Genomic DNA, 16,659 nt, shown 5'->3' on the forward strand with positions numbered 1-16,659 from the left:
GCTATATATAGACAAGTTTATATAAACATAATTAATTATATTTTCTTATAGTTTTAACCGTGTTCTATTGTTTTTTAAGGAGTTTTAATTGTTGACAGCGTTAATTAATTTTTTCACGTTTATATGATCGCCGGTGATACTATCAGCTATCAGATTTTCGCAAAATGTTATAAAATGTCAAAAAATCGCGATATCTTGTGCAATATTGTTTTTTAGCGTAAAAGCGTATAAAATATATAGCGTATAAAATGTTAAGAGTGTTTTTTCTATCTTATACTACTGGCACATTTTGCGCAGACTTTCAAAAGAAATATTCAAAATGCAAAAATATAGACAAAGCCTCGATGAAAATCAACGATTAAATTATAAGATAAATTGTGATTTAAAATTTGTGAGCAAACGCGACAAATAAATAAACCGACGTTATTCATAATATTCGATTGCAATACGTGTAATTTCTATAATAATCAAAACCTACACACACGTACGCGCGCGCGATGTAATCACTATCATTTTTATATACAAAGATATTTCGACAGACATTCGAGATCTGTAATATAGTATCCACCGCCCGATTTATTTTCCAATACGCCATTTTATACGAATGTCACGATCAATAATAAAATATATATTATATCTCGCGAATGACTGTTTTAACAGGATAAAATGGATCTTATAAACCATAAAATATCGTTATAAAAAATCGCGTCATTGCCACGTAGAGAATAACAGACCCAACGATTTTAACAAGGCCCTCCCTCCGCCGGGTGATACGCTGGTTAATATCCGACAAAGAGAAAAACGATCATAAAGGCAGAGAACGACCAACGTCTTGTTTCTACATCAGTTTCTGTAAGATCGATCCGCAAAGAAAAGTTAAGTGATCCGTTGAATGTTAGAGTCGCTGCAGGAGGGAACGAATCCCGGATCTTTCGGACTGCTCCCGATAGCAATGATTTCGGTAATGAATCAACGACAGTTACCATTTATCTTCATTTCACAAGATTGAAAATTTCGCAAGAAAACATGTACTTCTATTATTAAGAAATATATCTCTTTATTGAAAAATAAATGGATATAACAATTTTCTATGAAATCGTAGTTACGAACAACTATATTTATGGATAATAAAATACATGCATTGTTATTATAGTATTCATATATATAATTTCGTAATATAATATTCAAAAAAGTATAAAATTTTTTTGAGATAGTATGTTGATTTGCGCATGTATTTTGTTATATATATAGAATAGTACATGTATCTAAAAGCACTAATCCAGGACTGATGTCCTGTCCTAAGGTGGCGGTATGTCCAATATCTGCAAATAGTTTCTTAAAAAAAAACCAAAAATTGATGTTAATGTCCCAAGTGCCTAGAAACAGTTTCTTAATAAAAACCAAAAAATATATTAATTAATAGTTAATTATTAAAATATATTTGTTCGTAACCATAATTTTTTTTTAAAAGTCAACAAAGATGGACAAACTAATAACAATTAGAAATTACTAAAAAAAGTATAAATCTATACATAATAACTATATCCATGTTTAATCTAATCTTTTAAGTCTTCCTTTTTCATAAAAACAATAATAATATTAATACTAATAATGATAGAAGAACACTTTTAATAAAAAGAAAAAAATATATTTTTCTTCTAAAAAAATATATATTGTTTAAATTAATTTTTTAATTCGACTTTAAAGAGGCATATGGCGTTCATCGTTGTGTTACTACCGAAACCATTACTTTCAGGAATCGCCAGGAAAACCTAGGATTAATTCCAATCATAATTTTTTTATCAAAGAACTCAACTAAAATGGACAAACTGATAGCAATTAGAAATAACTAAAAATATATAAATCTATACATAATAGCTATATCCATGTTTAATTTACTATTAAGTCTTCCTTTTTCATAAAAACAATAATAATATTAATACTAATAATGATAGAAAAACACTTTTAATAAAAAGAAGAAAATATATTTTTCTTCTAAAAAAATATATACTGTTTAAATTAATTTCTTAATTCGACTTTAAAGAGGCACATGGCGTTCATCGTTGTGTTACTATCGAAACCATTACTTTAAAATTACAATTTTTTTAAAATTACACTGCGAAAACGCGATACCGCGACAACGCGACACATTAGTTGCTCGGACACGATGATGGCACCGACGACGCACTAATGTCCGTTCGACGCATAAATGCGCGTGCCACATATGAGCCATTGTGCGACTCGTGGCAATGCTGTGTTGACACGCGACGCGAAAGACGCGAAAGCCGTCCGCGGCACGATGACAGCACCAACGATACGACGAGCCGTTCGCTCGTAAAAGATTAATTAATTTTATCAAATTATTTCCCGATACTTGTCATGATCGCGTTTAGGAAACTTAACGGAGTGTCTCACTGTTACTATATTGCTCGAGTGTCGCCGTGCGAATGATAATACGAAAGGAATTTGAGTGTCTCGCCCCACTACAGTTTTTATTCAAGTATCGTTGTATGAATGATAACAAAGCAGTGAACAATAGCGCGCCAATGTTTACGCCGGTGTTTACGTTACCAAGGCCAAATACCATGTTAGGTAGTTGATTCGCTGCCAAAATATTTTACGTACTATAAAATATATATGCAAAAATTAAATTAATAATAAAAATTTTGATCACATATTTACCTAAAAATTATCCGGTTTATGTCGTGTTTGGTATCATTTTAATCACAAAAATATCATTAATACATTCAAATTATTTTTAAACAGATAAAAGTTTTATTTTCTATGGTAATATGACACATATATATTCGTGAAATACTATATCTATATAAAGGAATAAGCCCCTCGCATATAAGAGACTTAAAAACTTTTTGATGATACGTCATCTCGGTTGCTTTTTACTCATACTCGCTCTCGCCTCTTGCTTTCGATAACATCGAAGACCTTTACTTATCTATAATAATTTATCTATAATATTCAAAAATCTTATGTAATAAAAATTAAAATATTTATGTTTTATTTTAAAAAGCAATTTTTTGAAAATAATTTTAATGGATTAATGAGATTTTTCCGATTATATAAAGTGACACCAAATATGATATAATTCGAATAATTCTTACTTAGATAAGAAAAAAAATTTTTCATCTAATTTTTAAATTTGTATCGAATTAAAATTTATTTGAATAATGTCCTTTTTTTGTCATTTCATTTACAAAAATCTTATTAATGAAATAAAATTACGTTCAAAAATATAAGAAATATAAAAATTTTATAGTTTTTAATAATTTTACAGTTAAAAGTTTTTATATATTCAATAAATGCGCTCCGTTTGACACTATTTTCGCTCCGAAGTACATAAAAATACTTCAATATTAACTTATTATCGCTGACCGTAGTATATACTAAAATGAAAAAAACATCACGCGCAACTAATAAAACATTAATAAATGTATAATATTTCTCCGCATTTTTGATCCATAATTATGGATTTAGCACGGATATGTACCAACTGGCCGTTTTACCGTGGCACCAAAAAGTGAATCTGTCCATGTAATTCCGCCGCCTCTAAAATGGATCTAGTTGACGCTATTGTATCAGTTAGAAAAAGTGTCTTATGAAAAACGGCGGCGTGACCTCTCTCAGGCTTCTTTCTGGTTGATGGGTAAGTTTGATGGAGATAATTACAGAACAATGACATTATCAATCGTTTAGATTGCACCAAGAATAACAAAAAAGCACACGTTATCATATCAAAACGTTAATTTTATTATTGATAATAGAAAGTTTTATATACCTACAGTAAAAATTGTAAGAGATAATAAAATAATAACAATATGTATAATAACAATATATTATAAAATAAAAAGATTTGGCCTTTATCAAAAAAATGCTTAATATTTGAACTATCAAATGCGCGGCACAGCCATGACAGCCTTTTATTGATAATGAAATAATGTACAGCGTAGTTACGAGATAACCAATCAGCGGAAAAGAAGCAACAATACTTGCGAGTATCGATTTAACATGCCTTTTTTAAGAGTGGATGGAATATAGATAAAAAGAGAAGTGATTTATTTCTTCTTTATAAAAAAAGGATTGAATCAATTTTAATATAGAGATACATTTATATATAATATCAGATTCAAAAGAGATTTTTTAAAAACTGTATTTAATTTTAAATAAATAAATGGATAAGATTAGGATTATTTTTTGTGCAGAAATAAAAACAAAATTAAAAATATATTAACAGAAAAGAATTAAATAGACTATATAAATCACATAGAGTTTTCTGCGATTAATTATGATTAAAACTGCAAGTTTTTTTGTGTTTTACTAAATTTTTTTCGCGATAATAATGACTATGATAATTAAGCAATTATGGCGAAAACAGCTTAATCAATCTTCGTCTATCTTTCGATTTCCAGTTTATCAAATAATTCGTAATTAAAAAAAAAAATGCAATATATATAATAGCGTTACTCTAATGGCTTTACAAATCATATCAGAGTATTAATTGACTAATAAAAACGGTATAAAGTTTTTATCCTTTATTTTAGCTTTCCAACATATTAAAAAACTTCCGATGATTTTACATAAATTTATGGCTTTTTATATAAAGAATAGAAACAACTGTGACATGAAAAGGTGATCAAAACGCAGTGAAATCATTGAATCACTTTATTGTCACACGCCATCTCTGGCATCGGGGGTATCTTTTATCAGATATATGATACTGGATACAGTCACTAACGTTTTATACTTAATCATCTCGCGATCTCTTACCGCGAACTCCGTGAGTGAGGCGACAGCTTTTAGAGCGATCCGCGGTTGGTCGCACGCAATGTGGAGAAAAAATGCATATTATAATTTAAAAAAATGAAAATATAACATTCATATTGTGCAATGTTTACTTTGAATCAATTCGGATTTCTTCGATGTTTTCGAAAGCGAGAGTGAAACAAAGGTTCATGGAGTTCTCGGCCGAGATTCGCCGAAATGTCGTCTAAACATACTGCTTAAATTCTTTCGTTCTTTCATAATTTATGCTTTTTGTCTTTCTTTTGTTCAACGAAAAGTGATACATCTTCTCTAACGCCCGCTGTTTCATTTTTTAAACATGTTTTCTTTCTTTCTCGCTTTCTCTCTCATTCTCTCTACGTTCTGCATTTTTCTCTCTCTCTCTTTCTCACCCTCTGTCGTATTTTTTACAGAAATAAATTCAAACATTTATTATGATAAAATTATAGAAATGTACGAGTCCCGTCGCGCGTGTGCGCGGTTGTGTCTTCAGATATGCAAATTCAGGATATGCAAATCCAAATATAATAAAATTTTTCTCTTTTTTTATTTAATATTAATAGTAAAACTGCTTCGTACGCGCACATTATCTTACGAGCAACTTATAACTCGTTCTAGAAGATATCGGATGATGTTAAAGAAAAACAATTCGCTATTTTAACCGGAAATCGTGCATTTGAAAAGAGTGCTATAAAAGAATTTAATCAGAACGCCCGATAATTAATGCGTGTGCGTAACAACGCGCTTCTCGCAATAATCGACCAAAATCGATCAAAATAATGACACACAATCTGACCATAAGGTTTTTCAAGGTTTGTCCAAAATATACGGATACATCGAAAATACGAGTCGTTCGTGAGTTCACGATACAAGATTACAGGATCACCTAAGCTACGTGATGGACTTCTTTCTATGAGAATATTGATCATTCATTTCTCAGCTCGATATCTTGCTGATGTGGTCTCGTTTACGACAATTCCTCTGTTCCTTTTCGCTGACTTGTTCGCACACATTTTCACTCTTACATTTTCTCTCCAATCTCTCTCACACGTCCGACACATACATATATACACACTCTATTATATTTTATTATAAACCTAAATTGGCTCTCTAAATTTGACAAAAGTGGTACCCCTTGGCTCTCAGGCATTTTCATCGGTAATTAATGTTCTTTCACCTTCATTATGTTCTTTTTTGCTAGATCTTCTCTTACGATTTTTTCTTTTTTTTCATGTCCCAATTTTTGCTAGCTTCTACTATTCATATCGATATTAGTACTCGGGGTTTTACCCCGTACTTTTTCATTGAGTTAATTAATAATATATATAGGTACAAAGTCGAATAATAATTTGTGTTCGCGCGTTTCGTAGTTTAATATTATGTATATATGTGATTTTCACGATACGCGTGTCCGATCCTAGAATTGAGCATGCCTATATACAGATGGGCATGGCAAGAATAGAAATCGACGTGTATTTCTTCGAGCTGTTTCTTCTGGCAAATCAACATCCTCGTCGTCCAATCGATACGATCATAGGTATACAAATTTATTTGGTATTATTACTGTAAAGAATGTTCGCGACGCGAAGACCAATTACGTTACTTTCGTTATTCTCTTAAATTTTTATAGCCTGTAAATTCCCGTGAGATTTTTACTAATTCGTAAAATGTATCACATCTTATCATTATATTCTACTGCAATGCATGCGTAAACACGTAATCAATTACTTGTTTTCGCTCAATCGCTTGCAAAAGTGTGCAGTCTTTGCAAATTTTTCATATTATACAAAAATGCTATGATTTCTCTCAACTTTAAAAGCAAAATTTATTTAATCTGTAATAGTTAATGTAAATCTGTAACATCTATTTTGAAATTTATTGATCGTTTTATTAGTCAGAAACGCAAGATCGCGCACAAGAAACAGCTTACGAAGAGACAAGAGTGTCGAATTAATTTCGCGAAGAATCTTACAGCCGTCTCTGTATAAACGGCGCATTACAAACTGAAGAGTTACGTTAGTAGTAGTAATAGTAGTCTTGTATATTTTGTCAATTAACTATTACAGAATTATATTTGTGTATTACGTCATCATTGTCCCACAATCTTGATAAATCCGTGCATTCGCAAAATATGTACTTAGAAATGAGCTTACATAGTAATATTTTTTTTTTCACAGTACTTTACATATACATCTCTTCGGATTAGAACCCTACTTTTTGTCTTTGTTTTCTCACGAGTAAAAAAGCTTCTTTCTCTTGCCGTATGTCTCTAATTTAAGCATGTTATAGATATGATAAGATACCACCCCTCTCTATACAATTCTGTCGTTCCCTAAAACTCTCGATCGGTCTGTCGATTTACGAGAAAAGTTACGTTATCTAGAATTTATATTCGTGAACATTCGGATTATCGATGACGCACCTGCATGACTCGTCTGTAAATCAATGATACTTCTTTCGTTCTTCTCAAACTCTAAGCTAAATCTTACTTTATAGCTCGCTTAACGACGGATGCATGTATTTCGATGGCAATTCGATATAATCTCAGCACGCGTATCAAACACCGCGCTTACACTATCCGATCTTAATTCAAAAAAACGCGCGTTGTGGATCGCGTAGAAATAGTCGTATAGTATCGAAGAGCAAAAATGCGAGTGTGAATGAGACAATCGTTTCAAGTTGTAAAGCAAGATATTATACTTGGTCAATTATTGTAAGAATTGTGATAAGAGAGATGTTGACATTGCTATCACTTAATCTTATGACTTTAATCACTCAAGAAACGTGACGCGAATTATTCCGGATAGAAATTCTCTGCGTTCAAACCTATATTTCTAGCGAATTGTGTGTGTTATCGGTAAATCGGAGATTTACAAAAATATACGTAATATAGCCATTTGAAGCTACTGCATTCCATTTATCAAAGTTTTGTCAGTAATATCCAAGGAGTACCTTCCACGCATACAATTATAATGATTCATAATTTCAAAGCATGTCATGTAAAAAAAGATCACTTTGTCAAAAATTAATAAGACATATAAAGAAAATTCGCGCAACAATCTTACCGATTTAGTATTTGTTTAATGTATCAATTTGTGAAAGCATAAGTGAATTGCGACATAAATATCGAACGCAAAACGCAATATATGCTGCTTAAAAAATATTAAAAACTCGCTTTTCTTCGCACAGATATTCCTTTTTGCTCTTTCCAATTTCTTCTCATAATTAAGTTGAAACGTTTGTCTTGTACACGAAATTTACACACACCAGACCTTAAATACTTGACAGAAAATAATTTTCTTTCTTTCTTTCTCTTTCTCTCTCTCTCTCACACACAATCTCTCAACTTCTCTCTCTCTTTCTCTCTATTTCTCTTTCAGGGCACAAATGTAATTATTTACTAATTCACAGCAGACGCTTCACGTGCATGTGCATGCTCGCTGAATATATCTTCGCGAGTGTTTAAGATACGCCAGACCTTAAATACTTGACAGAAAATAATTTTCTTTCTTTCTTTCTCTTTCTCTCTCTCTCTCTCACACACAATCTCTCAACTTCTCTTTCTCTTTCTCTCTATTTCTCTTTCAGGGCACAAATGTAATTATTTACTAATTCACAGCAGACGCTTCACGTGCATGTGCATGCTCGCTGAATATATCTTCGCGAGTGTTTAAGATACGCACGAAGAAAGATCGAACACATAGCACGATAATCAAGATATATAAAATTAATGGCAAGCGTTTACGCATTTCTTACAGAGATTTACAAAGCCTCTTAAATATTTAGTGTGGCGGTCACTGCTTCTTTTTTTTTTGTACAAAAGCAGTACGAAAAAAAAATTTTGCCGCGACGCGCGTCCCGTTTACACGAGTTATATGGGCGGTTCGTTTTTTTTTCAATTTGTTTCGAGAACTCTGGTTTTTATGTAAATAAAATTTCTAAATAAAATTCTTTGAAAACAAAGCTAATTTATAATTCGTTTGAATATAATTTCTTTATATCCCGGCTTCCTCGAGATTACTAATTTCACAAAAGCAGCCAAACATAGATATCATAGGAATCGATTTATCAGTCTGCTTTATATTTGAAAAATGTGGTACTATATAACACTTGCTCCACATTTTTTATATTATAATGGTTATGTCATTTTAGACGAGTTACTAAATAAAGCTTAAAAAGCTGACTAATGTAATAGCGTGTACGATGACGGACAAATGTTATTATAAAAAAATAACAAACTGTGTAATTAAAATTAAATTGTGTGTAATTAAAATTATATCATCGTACATTCTATATTTATTCCGAATTAAATTAATTTGGAAAAAATTAAATCACATTGAAGTTTATCTAATTAATAGAGAAAACACGGAAAAACTATAATGATGATTGTAAATTGTAGAAACGATAAGTCAACGAGAATATAACGCAAATATCGCCATTATCCATTCAAACCTGCGCACATATATATCGCACACACAATTTCATATAGTTATTACATTATTTACATTAAATAATATATATGCTCTGACGGTGACATTTTTGACTAAAAATTTGACAACGATAAAATGTCTTTTAGCCGACCATTTCGGAGATCGGTATTTATATATAGTACTTGAACTGTCCTAGAATTATATACAAAGTTTGGAAACGTCTTCCATAAGCATATATGTAGTATATTTATATTTATATATACTTGTTCTTTCTCGCAACATTTTAAATCTTTCTCGCAAGTTGATTAAATGAAGTGCATAGACCGTTCGTCGCTTCATTTTTTACAGTAATCTCTTTAATCACTTAACCACACACACATATTTAGATTCACTGAAAACGAGCGTCATTGTGTAATTGTTTGTATTCACATATTATTTATCTAGTACACCACATTTGAGTTCACATCTATCCCGAACTTGCTTGATTTGGTTGTTTTTCACTGTAAACGAAATAAACAAACGTATTACTAATTGTATACATATATTATTACTAATTTATCACATGAAATATTGAATAATAAAGATTTTGTGTGATATTTATTCAAATATTATTATCGCATATATATAAGTATATATATAAATTTTATATATTAGATAATGCCAAAAGAATTGATGGATATATAATCAATTTTTTCAGCATCAATAAATATATAAAATTGATTAACATTTTAAGAAAATATACAAGAGGATATATAGGACTCCGAATACGGCACAAACTTACCTTTGCTTATACTTTCGCATTATTTGATATCGATAAAGATTCAAGCTATAAATATATTAAAAACTGTCACGACTTACTATGTATTTAGAAGGAAAAATTGAAATCATTAGGAAAAATGCAATGTTGTGCAAAGTTGGAAATTAATGTGATATATACCAAGCAATATATCAGGAAATTTACGAAAATAGTTCCTATGTGTGGACAAGTGTGGAAAAATACTAAAGTCGCAAGATGCAAGTTCAAAAATTGCGTTTAAGGATTAATGAAAAAAATCGAATTTTCTCACGTCGAATCAAATTTCGGAGGCATATCACGTATACACAAGTTTGGAAAAATAACAATCGATACAGATAAAATGCGAGGCAACGAAGTACATCGAGCGCGTATGATAACGTAATCTTGCTTCGTTTATCGGTTATCTAGACTCGACTACTTCGAAGCCGCATAGAATTATTTTTGTATATAATAGAACAGGCATTTTTAAAGAGAAGAGGAGATTTCTATACAAAACGTCATGGAAATGGACAAAAAGATATTGGCAACAACAAATGTGTATCAAGATTTCACATGGGTACTCGAGAAAATTTAATTGAATAACGTTAATTAATAAACGTGCTTAACGTACGAGCGACATTCGATTATCAACGTATATCGCGAACACAAAGATATTTATAATTGTCATCGCGACAGTTTGCAATCGTATCATCTGTTTCGTATGTACCCACGTTAAATCATTGTTCAACTATCTACGAACGATGCCTTGATTCTCAGTGCGTACCTAAAAACTATCTGGCGCTCCGGGAACACATGGCTGGCTACGTCTACATCTAGTCCTACATACAGACTAGTGGCTCGTCTGATATGCCGTACATGATATGTGATGTACTAGTGGTGTTTCTAGAAAGACATGTCCTCTCCCGTACGTTTTTTCACACTCTTTTCTCGCATCGCTTTTGCGTTATCTTTCAATTTCATTCTTCTCTTTGTTTCTCTTTTTCTCTCCCTCTCCCGCGAAACCATCTATATTATCCGTACAATGTATTTATTTTTCGTATACTGCATATCACGTTAAATTGACTTTACCGTATTCAGAGCCAAACGTCACTCGTTATGTAGTCTTAGGCTTCAACATTTAATGTAGCTTACGAGGGGAATGCGCGTAGCGTGTTTAAAATTCTTTTGAAACATTTGTTGTCAACCGTAGCGGAAGAATGGTAATATTATGATACGATAGAGAATTATCTATGATGCTATCCTCGACTCTTTTCCACGGTAAATATAACGATAATCTTAAATAGTTATTTAACTCCAAATATACTTTACATTTGACGCTACATCATAATATCATCAAACGATGATTTTCCGCATGTCATTTAAGATATTAAAAATGTTAACGATTTTCACTTTCAATCTTTCTAATTGTTTATCAATAAATATGATACTACCTTATATACATCGAGACTCGTGCATTTCGGTATCCTATTAAAATGGTGGAAGCGACTATAGGTGCACCGCGAGATAGGAGCTCGGACTCAATTTAGTGTTTTTGCTCTACTTTGCTCTACTGTAAGAAACTCAAACATCTCCTCGTTAAATACATGTGTAAAAGGAATTATTTCGGTACGTTCTTCGGACAGTCATTCTTTTAGATTTTAAAAGAATCGAGAGACGTGGCCGAAGATCGACGGGACAAAGCAAGGGATGGAGCTCCACTGACCAGGGCTTGGGTGTCAAACAGCTTGTACCATCCGAACACCATCTGATTGAGGTCCAGCTCATCCAATACGATCTGTGCAATACCCATGAACACTTTTTTCCCTTCTATCCGACCGTAGTCGCCCCACACCGTCACCTGAAACCGCGATATACGATAGAATTATAATCAAACATACATGCATCTAAAAATGCATGCATTATAAAAAAAATTAACGATGTTTAAAGACGTACCTGTAATATGCAGCCCCGACAGTTTTCCTTGAAAGCCAACAATTGTTGATAGAACGGATCTAACGTCTTTCTGGCCATCATGGTTTTCGCTTTCTCTATGCATCTTTTACCGTTCACCAGGTACAGCTTCACATAAGGAGCTGGAATAAGAATCATCAGCACTTGTTGATCGGGCATTATTTATTCAAAACAACTTACCTGGTATTGCTTTGCTGCCTTGCTTCGCTTTAAGATCTTTGGCACGTATGACCTCTACTTCCAGATAACCCTTTGTGTGGCTCAACGACAGTTGAATCTCACCGAGGCAACGGGCACCGAGCGCCTGCCTCCCGACCACTTGGCCCGGTCCAAGATCTTCGATGAAGTCTCTCAACTGCCCTTCGCCTGCCATCCGCAGACTCGGAGACCAGCTGCGGTTTTCAAAATTATATATTTAGCAAAGATACGCAACTCCTTTATTTTGAAATACGACGGAAAATATATGAAGTATGATTCGATAGAAAAGAAACGCTTGAAAAAAGTAAAAGAACACGTCGAGAAAGAATGAAAAACCTGTGCTCACAATGCTTACGAGCAATGGAAATCGAAACTGTACTTTATGAGTTTTATATCCTTTTTCCATTCTCTTGCTCGCACGTGAACTTTATCGATCTAATATAGATCTAAGAACGCGCCGTAATCTCTAATGAAGGAATAAAGCGCGAAAACTGCAAGCCGAAAATCAGAGTATTTTATATTATTCGAAAGAACCGAGATGCAATAAAAGAAAATTGTGAGGGATATAAAAATCATAAACAAAAAATTTATTATTTCGCAGGAGCGAGGGACAATTCTCGCAAGCCTTCGACGAAAGTTGTAAAAGAGAGAGAACACACCTCATTCAGTTTGAGAAAAGAAGAACTCACGCTGAAAGTGTAGTGTTGGTGTGTGTAGTGTAATAAATATATATCATATATACATGGAAAAAGATTATATATATATATATAAGTTCAAAAACATACCAGATTATTAATGCATGCATTTTAATCTAAATATAGAGAGAAAAGAGAGAGAGAGAAATAGATATGATTTTTTAAATAATTATAAATAACAGTAATCAGTCTACTATGATATGATTAATCAATCTTGATGCGAAAAGTTATAAATGCAATAATCGATTAAAAAATTACTATTGTAATTCTTACAATATTTGACAATTTTAATAAACGACTGATTACTGTTTCGTTGCTCCAAACTACATTTATCTACTTAACATGCTTCACTAGAATCTTGGGAAAAAATAAAAGAATTAATTAAAAAAGTTATATTAACTTACACTTTTACTTGTTGTGGATATGCTACGCGTCGTTGAGAAGATTCGCGTTATTAACGCTAAGCGAAACTTTTTAACACAATTTCTATTATAAATATAAACATATCCATATATATTGAGTGTACATGATCATATATTTGCACAAAACTGTCATTAATCTAACTACGAACTATACTTAGAGATTAGATTTTTTTTGTAATACCTTTGCATAAAAAACAATCGTAGATCTCTCAATTGCAGAATAGTTGGACCTAACTGCATCGTCAATCAATGACGAATATATTGCTACTGTATAATGATTTTAATATTATGATATCGTTACTTAATATGACAACATATTTAAAGTGTCGGACAAAGTCGTACGAATATGAAAAAAGAAAGTTGACACATTCGATTGCGGCCGATCACTTTCTGCGAGATTTTGCGACCATAATTAGGATACAAAATACCGCTGCCAAAGATAATAAATTATCTAAAATTATTATTCGTAAACGTCGTGTGCCGAACCGACAAAACGTTTGCAAAATACGATTACATTCTGTAATTTACATGTAGACACAGGTTTACATATTTAATCTATTTTAATTCTCGACCGTTTTCTCGATCCGGCGCGTATATTCTAAGAGGTACACCGCTGTTAGAAATATCTATTCTACGATATATCACAAAACACACTTTATGAAAATAGTAAGACAGAGAGATCCATAAGACAGGGGGAAGGGCTGCTTTCCGAGGAACACACGCATGTCGATCTCACAATAGATAGTACCTACTATATAAAATACAATGAATCGTACGGAGGTATATAAAAATCATCGGGGAAAACGATCCTCCGCGAAGACATTCCTGGGTGATATTCACAGTGTCCTGCTTACCATGTGGATAGAGAATAAAGACTCCGCGACAACGATCACACTCTGACATAAATATATATATGTATATATATAATAGATACAAAAGTGCGTGTATGTATGTGCAACGGTGCTCCGAAGTAATGCGATACAATCATTTGCCACACAATCAAGCAATTAAAGCCAAGACGACAACAACATCGATAATGGACGATAATATTTTTTATGGGCGCTTCTGTTTTGTGGAGCACTCAGGAATGAAAGAATTTTCGAAAGGAAGTATAAAAAAGTGGACGGAAAAAGATACAGTGAAATATAAAACTTATGTTAGTCAATTCGTCGAAGACTATACTTTAATGCATACTTCTTCCTCGCATTATAAAATCGACATAAAATAACCGTATAATACAAAGACTACTCTACTAACATAAGAAAAAGATACTGCGTCTCGTAAAATTCAACTCTGATTATATAAATTATTACTCGTCACATCATAAACTCAATAAAGTTATAAGAGAGAAAAAAGATAAATAAAATGTGCGGAAATACAAAATATTTGTTTTGGAATAAAACATGATTATATAATGTACCATTTTTAAATATACAAGTTTCTGATTTTTATACATGACTGTGCTGTATTTCTGAGAATCGAAAAATATGATTAAAGAAAATATTGTAGGGAGGTAAAATAGCTGAAAAATAACTGAATTATTGAATACAAATATTAATAGAAATCAAGGAAAAAAGCATGTGGCCATATAATTACATAATTTAAATCATGGATACATATTGATAATACATCTTCAATCACATGAAGATGTAATAATTAATCTGAAGCGTTTTTACGATTTTCTGTGTAGGTAAATCTTACAAGGAGAGTGAGAGAAATGGATCAACAGGATTATTCTTTGTCTATAACTAAGATAGTCTCATACAATAACAATAACATTTTTAATAACTAATAATAATTATTTCAACGGCATTCATTTGGACAATATGATTAATAAAAATCAAAATATATTTTTTAACTAGTAGTTCTGCGAATGACAAAGAATATGTCCCCGCTGATTGAAGAATGAAAAGACAATAAACTCACATGTACATTGACAAACGAGAAGCAATGCACTGCGAGCTGTAAGTTTTAAAATAATGGAAAAGCTCACTTACTAAACAAAATTCAAAAACAGATATTCATTGAGATGCCAACGCTAACAATAAGCGTTATATCCAATGCTCGACATGATCGCTCATAATTTAAGTCTTTTTAAAATTCAACATACAAAAAAATTACATGTATTTAAATATTATATTTCATATATACTAAGCAATTTTTTAAATATTTTTTTAAACATATTTTAATAAGCTAATATAATATTACTCTAATAGAGGATTAATTTAATAGAATAATTATATAAAATACATACAAATAGAAGACTATATGTTCTAAACAAAACTCGCGGTACTCCTACTCTAAGATAATTTCATTATTCTTTTGGTAGAAGATGTATATTGATAAATAAACTCATATTTTAACAACACAACTTACAGCTCATCTCGTTTAGTCAAGATGCACGTGGCCTATAGAGGAGCAGAATATAAATGAAACTGATAAATCTCAGATAAAGAAGTCATGACGAATAGCAGAGATGATAGAAAAGGAGAAATAGAAAAGAGGGAAGAGATAGAAAGACAGAGAGAGAAAGAGCGAGAGCTAGAGAGAGAAAGAGAGAGAGAGAGAGAAAGAGAGAGAGAGAGAGAGAAAGATAGTGTGAGTGTATGTATCAGGAATCTCGCGCTTCCGCTCGCAGAGATGATAGAAATAGAAAAGAGGGAAGAGATAGAAAGACAGAGAGAGAGAAAGACAGAGAGAGAGAAAGAGCGAGAGCTAGAGAGAGAGAGAGAGAGAGAGAGAGAGAGAGAGAGAGAGAGAGAGAGAGAGAGAGAGAGAAAGATAGTGTGAGTGTATGTATCAGGAATCTCGCGCTTCCGCTCGCAGAATTTGTCGCCACAGGTGGGGTCCACTACTTACGAGCTTCCTTCGGAACTAGAGATCGAGTTGAGACTCCCGGCGGTATCGCTGGCTGCCGATCCCGCCTGTTTGCTGTCAAAGCGCTGATAGGCCGGCATGATCTCCTCGGATCGTTGTATGCTGCTCGGCGTGCTGTTGCGCTTCCGGCTCGCTAAACCGGCACCGCGTGCCACGGCGCCGCTGCCGCTGATGATCATCCCGCCGCACTCTGCGTTGTAAACCAAACAAGAAATACCGCTAAACTATTGTCTTTCACTAAATACATCGCCGGTATACAGCCGCAGCAGCTGCCTCGTCCAGGTATCCAAGGGGGTTGCCGAATGGGCATCTTTAATTAACGTGCAGCGTCTCCGCACGTGCAACGATGGAATCACAGAATACGGACGATTTCAACATGTAAGATATGTATCTGTTAAACTACTTCTCTCTTTCTTCCCCTCTCCTTTTCTCTCTCTGTCTCTCTTTCTTTCTCTCTTTCGCGCAAACTTTTTACCCTCATGCTCTCTTTCCCT

General features: G+C 32.8%; 1 protein-coding gene across 1 annotated transcript in view; it reads right to left on the minus strand.

Moving 5' to 3' along the window:
• Window positions 1-4,664: 4,664 nt before the first annotated feature.
• Window positions 4,665-16,659, minus strand: part of LOC115234857 (regulating synaptic membrane exocytosis protein 2-like) — a 79,067-nt gene continuing 67,072 nt past the window's right edge. Inside the window, exons 21-26 of the mRNA XM_029806218.1 lie at window positions 16,148-16,355; window positions 12,154-12,365; window positions 11,956-12,095; window positions 10,787-11,860; window positions 8,276-9,727; window positions 4,665-8,069 (exon numbers count right to left, since the gene is read on the minus strand). Coding sequence (XP_029662078.1) covers window positions 11,654-11,860; window positions 11,956-12,095; window positions 12,154-12,365; window positions 16,148-16,355 — 767 coding nt within the window. The 3' untranslated portion in view covers window positions 4,665-8,069; window positions 8,276-9,727; window positions 10,787-11,653. The remainder of the gene's footprint in view (window positions 8,070-8,275; window positions 9,728-10,786; window positions 11,861-11,955; window positions 12,096-12,153; window positions 12,366-16,147; window positions 16,356-16,659) is intronic.

The sequence above is a fragment of the Formica exsecta genome, unplaced genomic scaffold, assembly GCF_003651465.1.
Source record: "Formica exsecta isolate Colony F162 unplaced genomic scaffold, ASM365146v1 scaffold108, whole genome shotgun sequence".
In the NCBI taxonomy this organism is placed as follows: Eukaryota; Metazoa; Arthropoda; class Insecta; order Hymenoptera; family Formicidae; genus Formica; species Formica exsecta.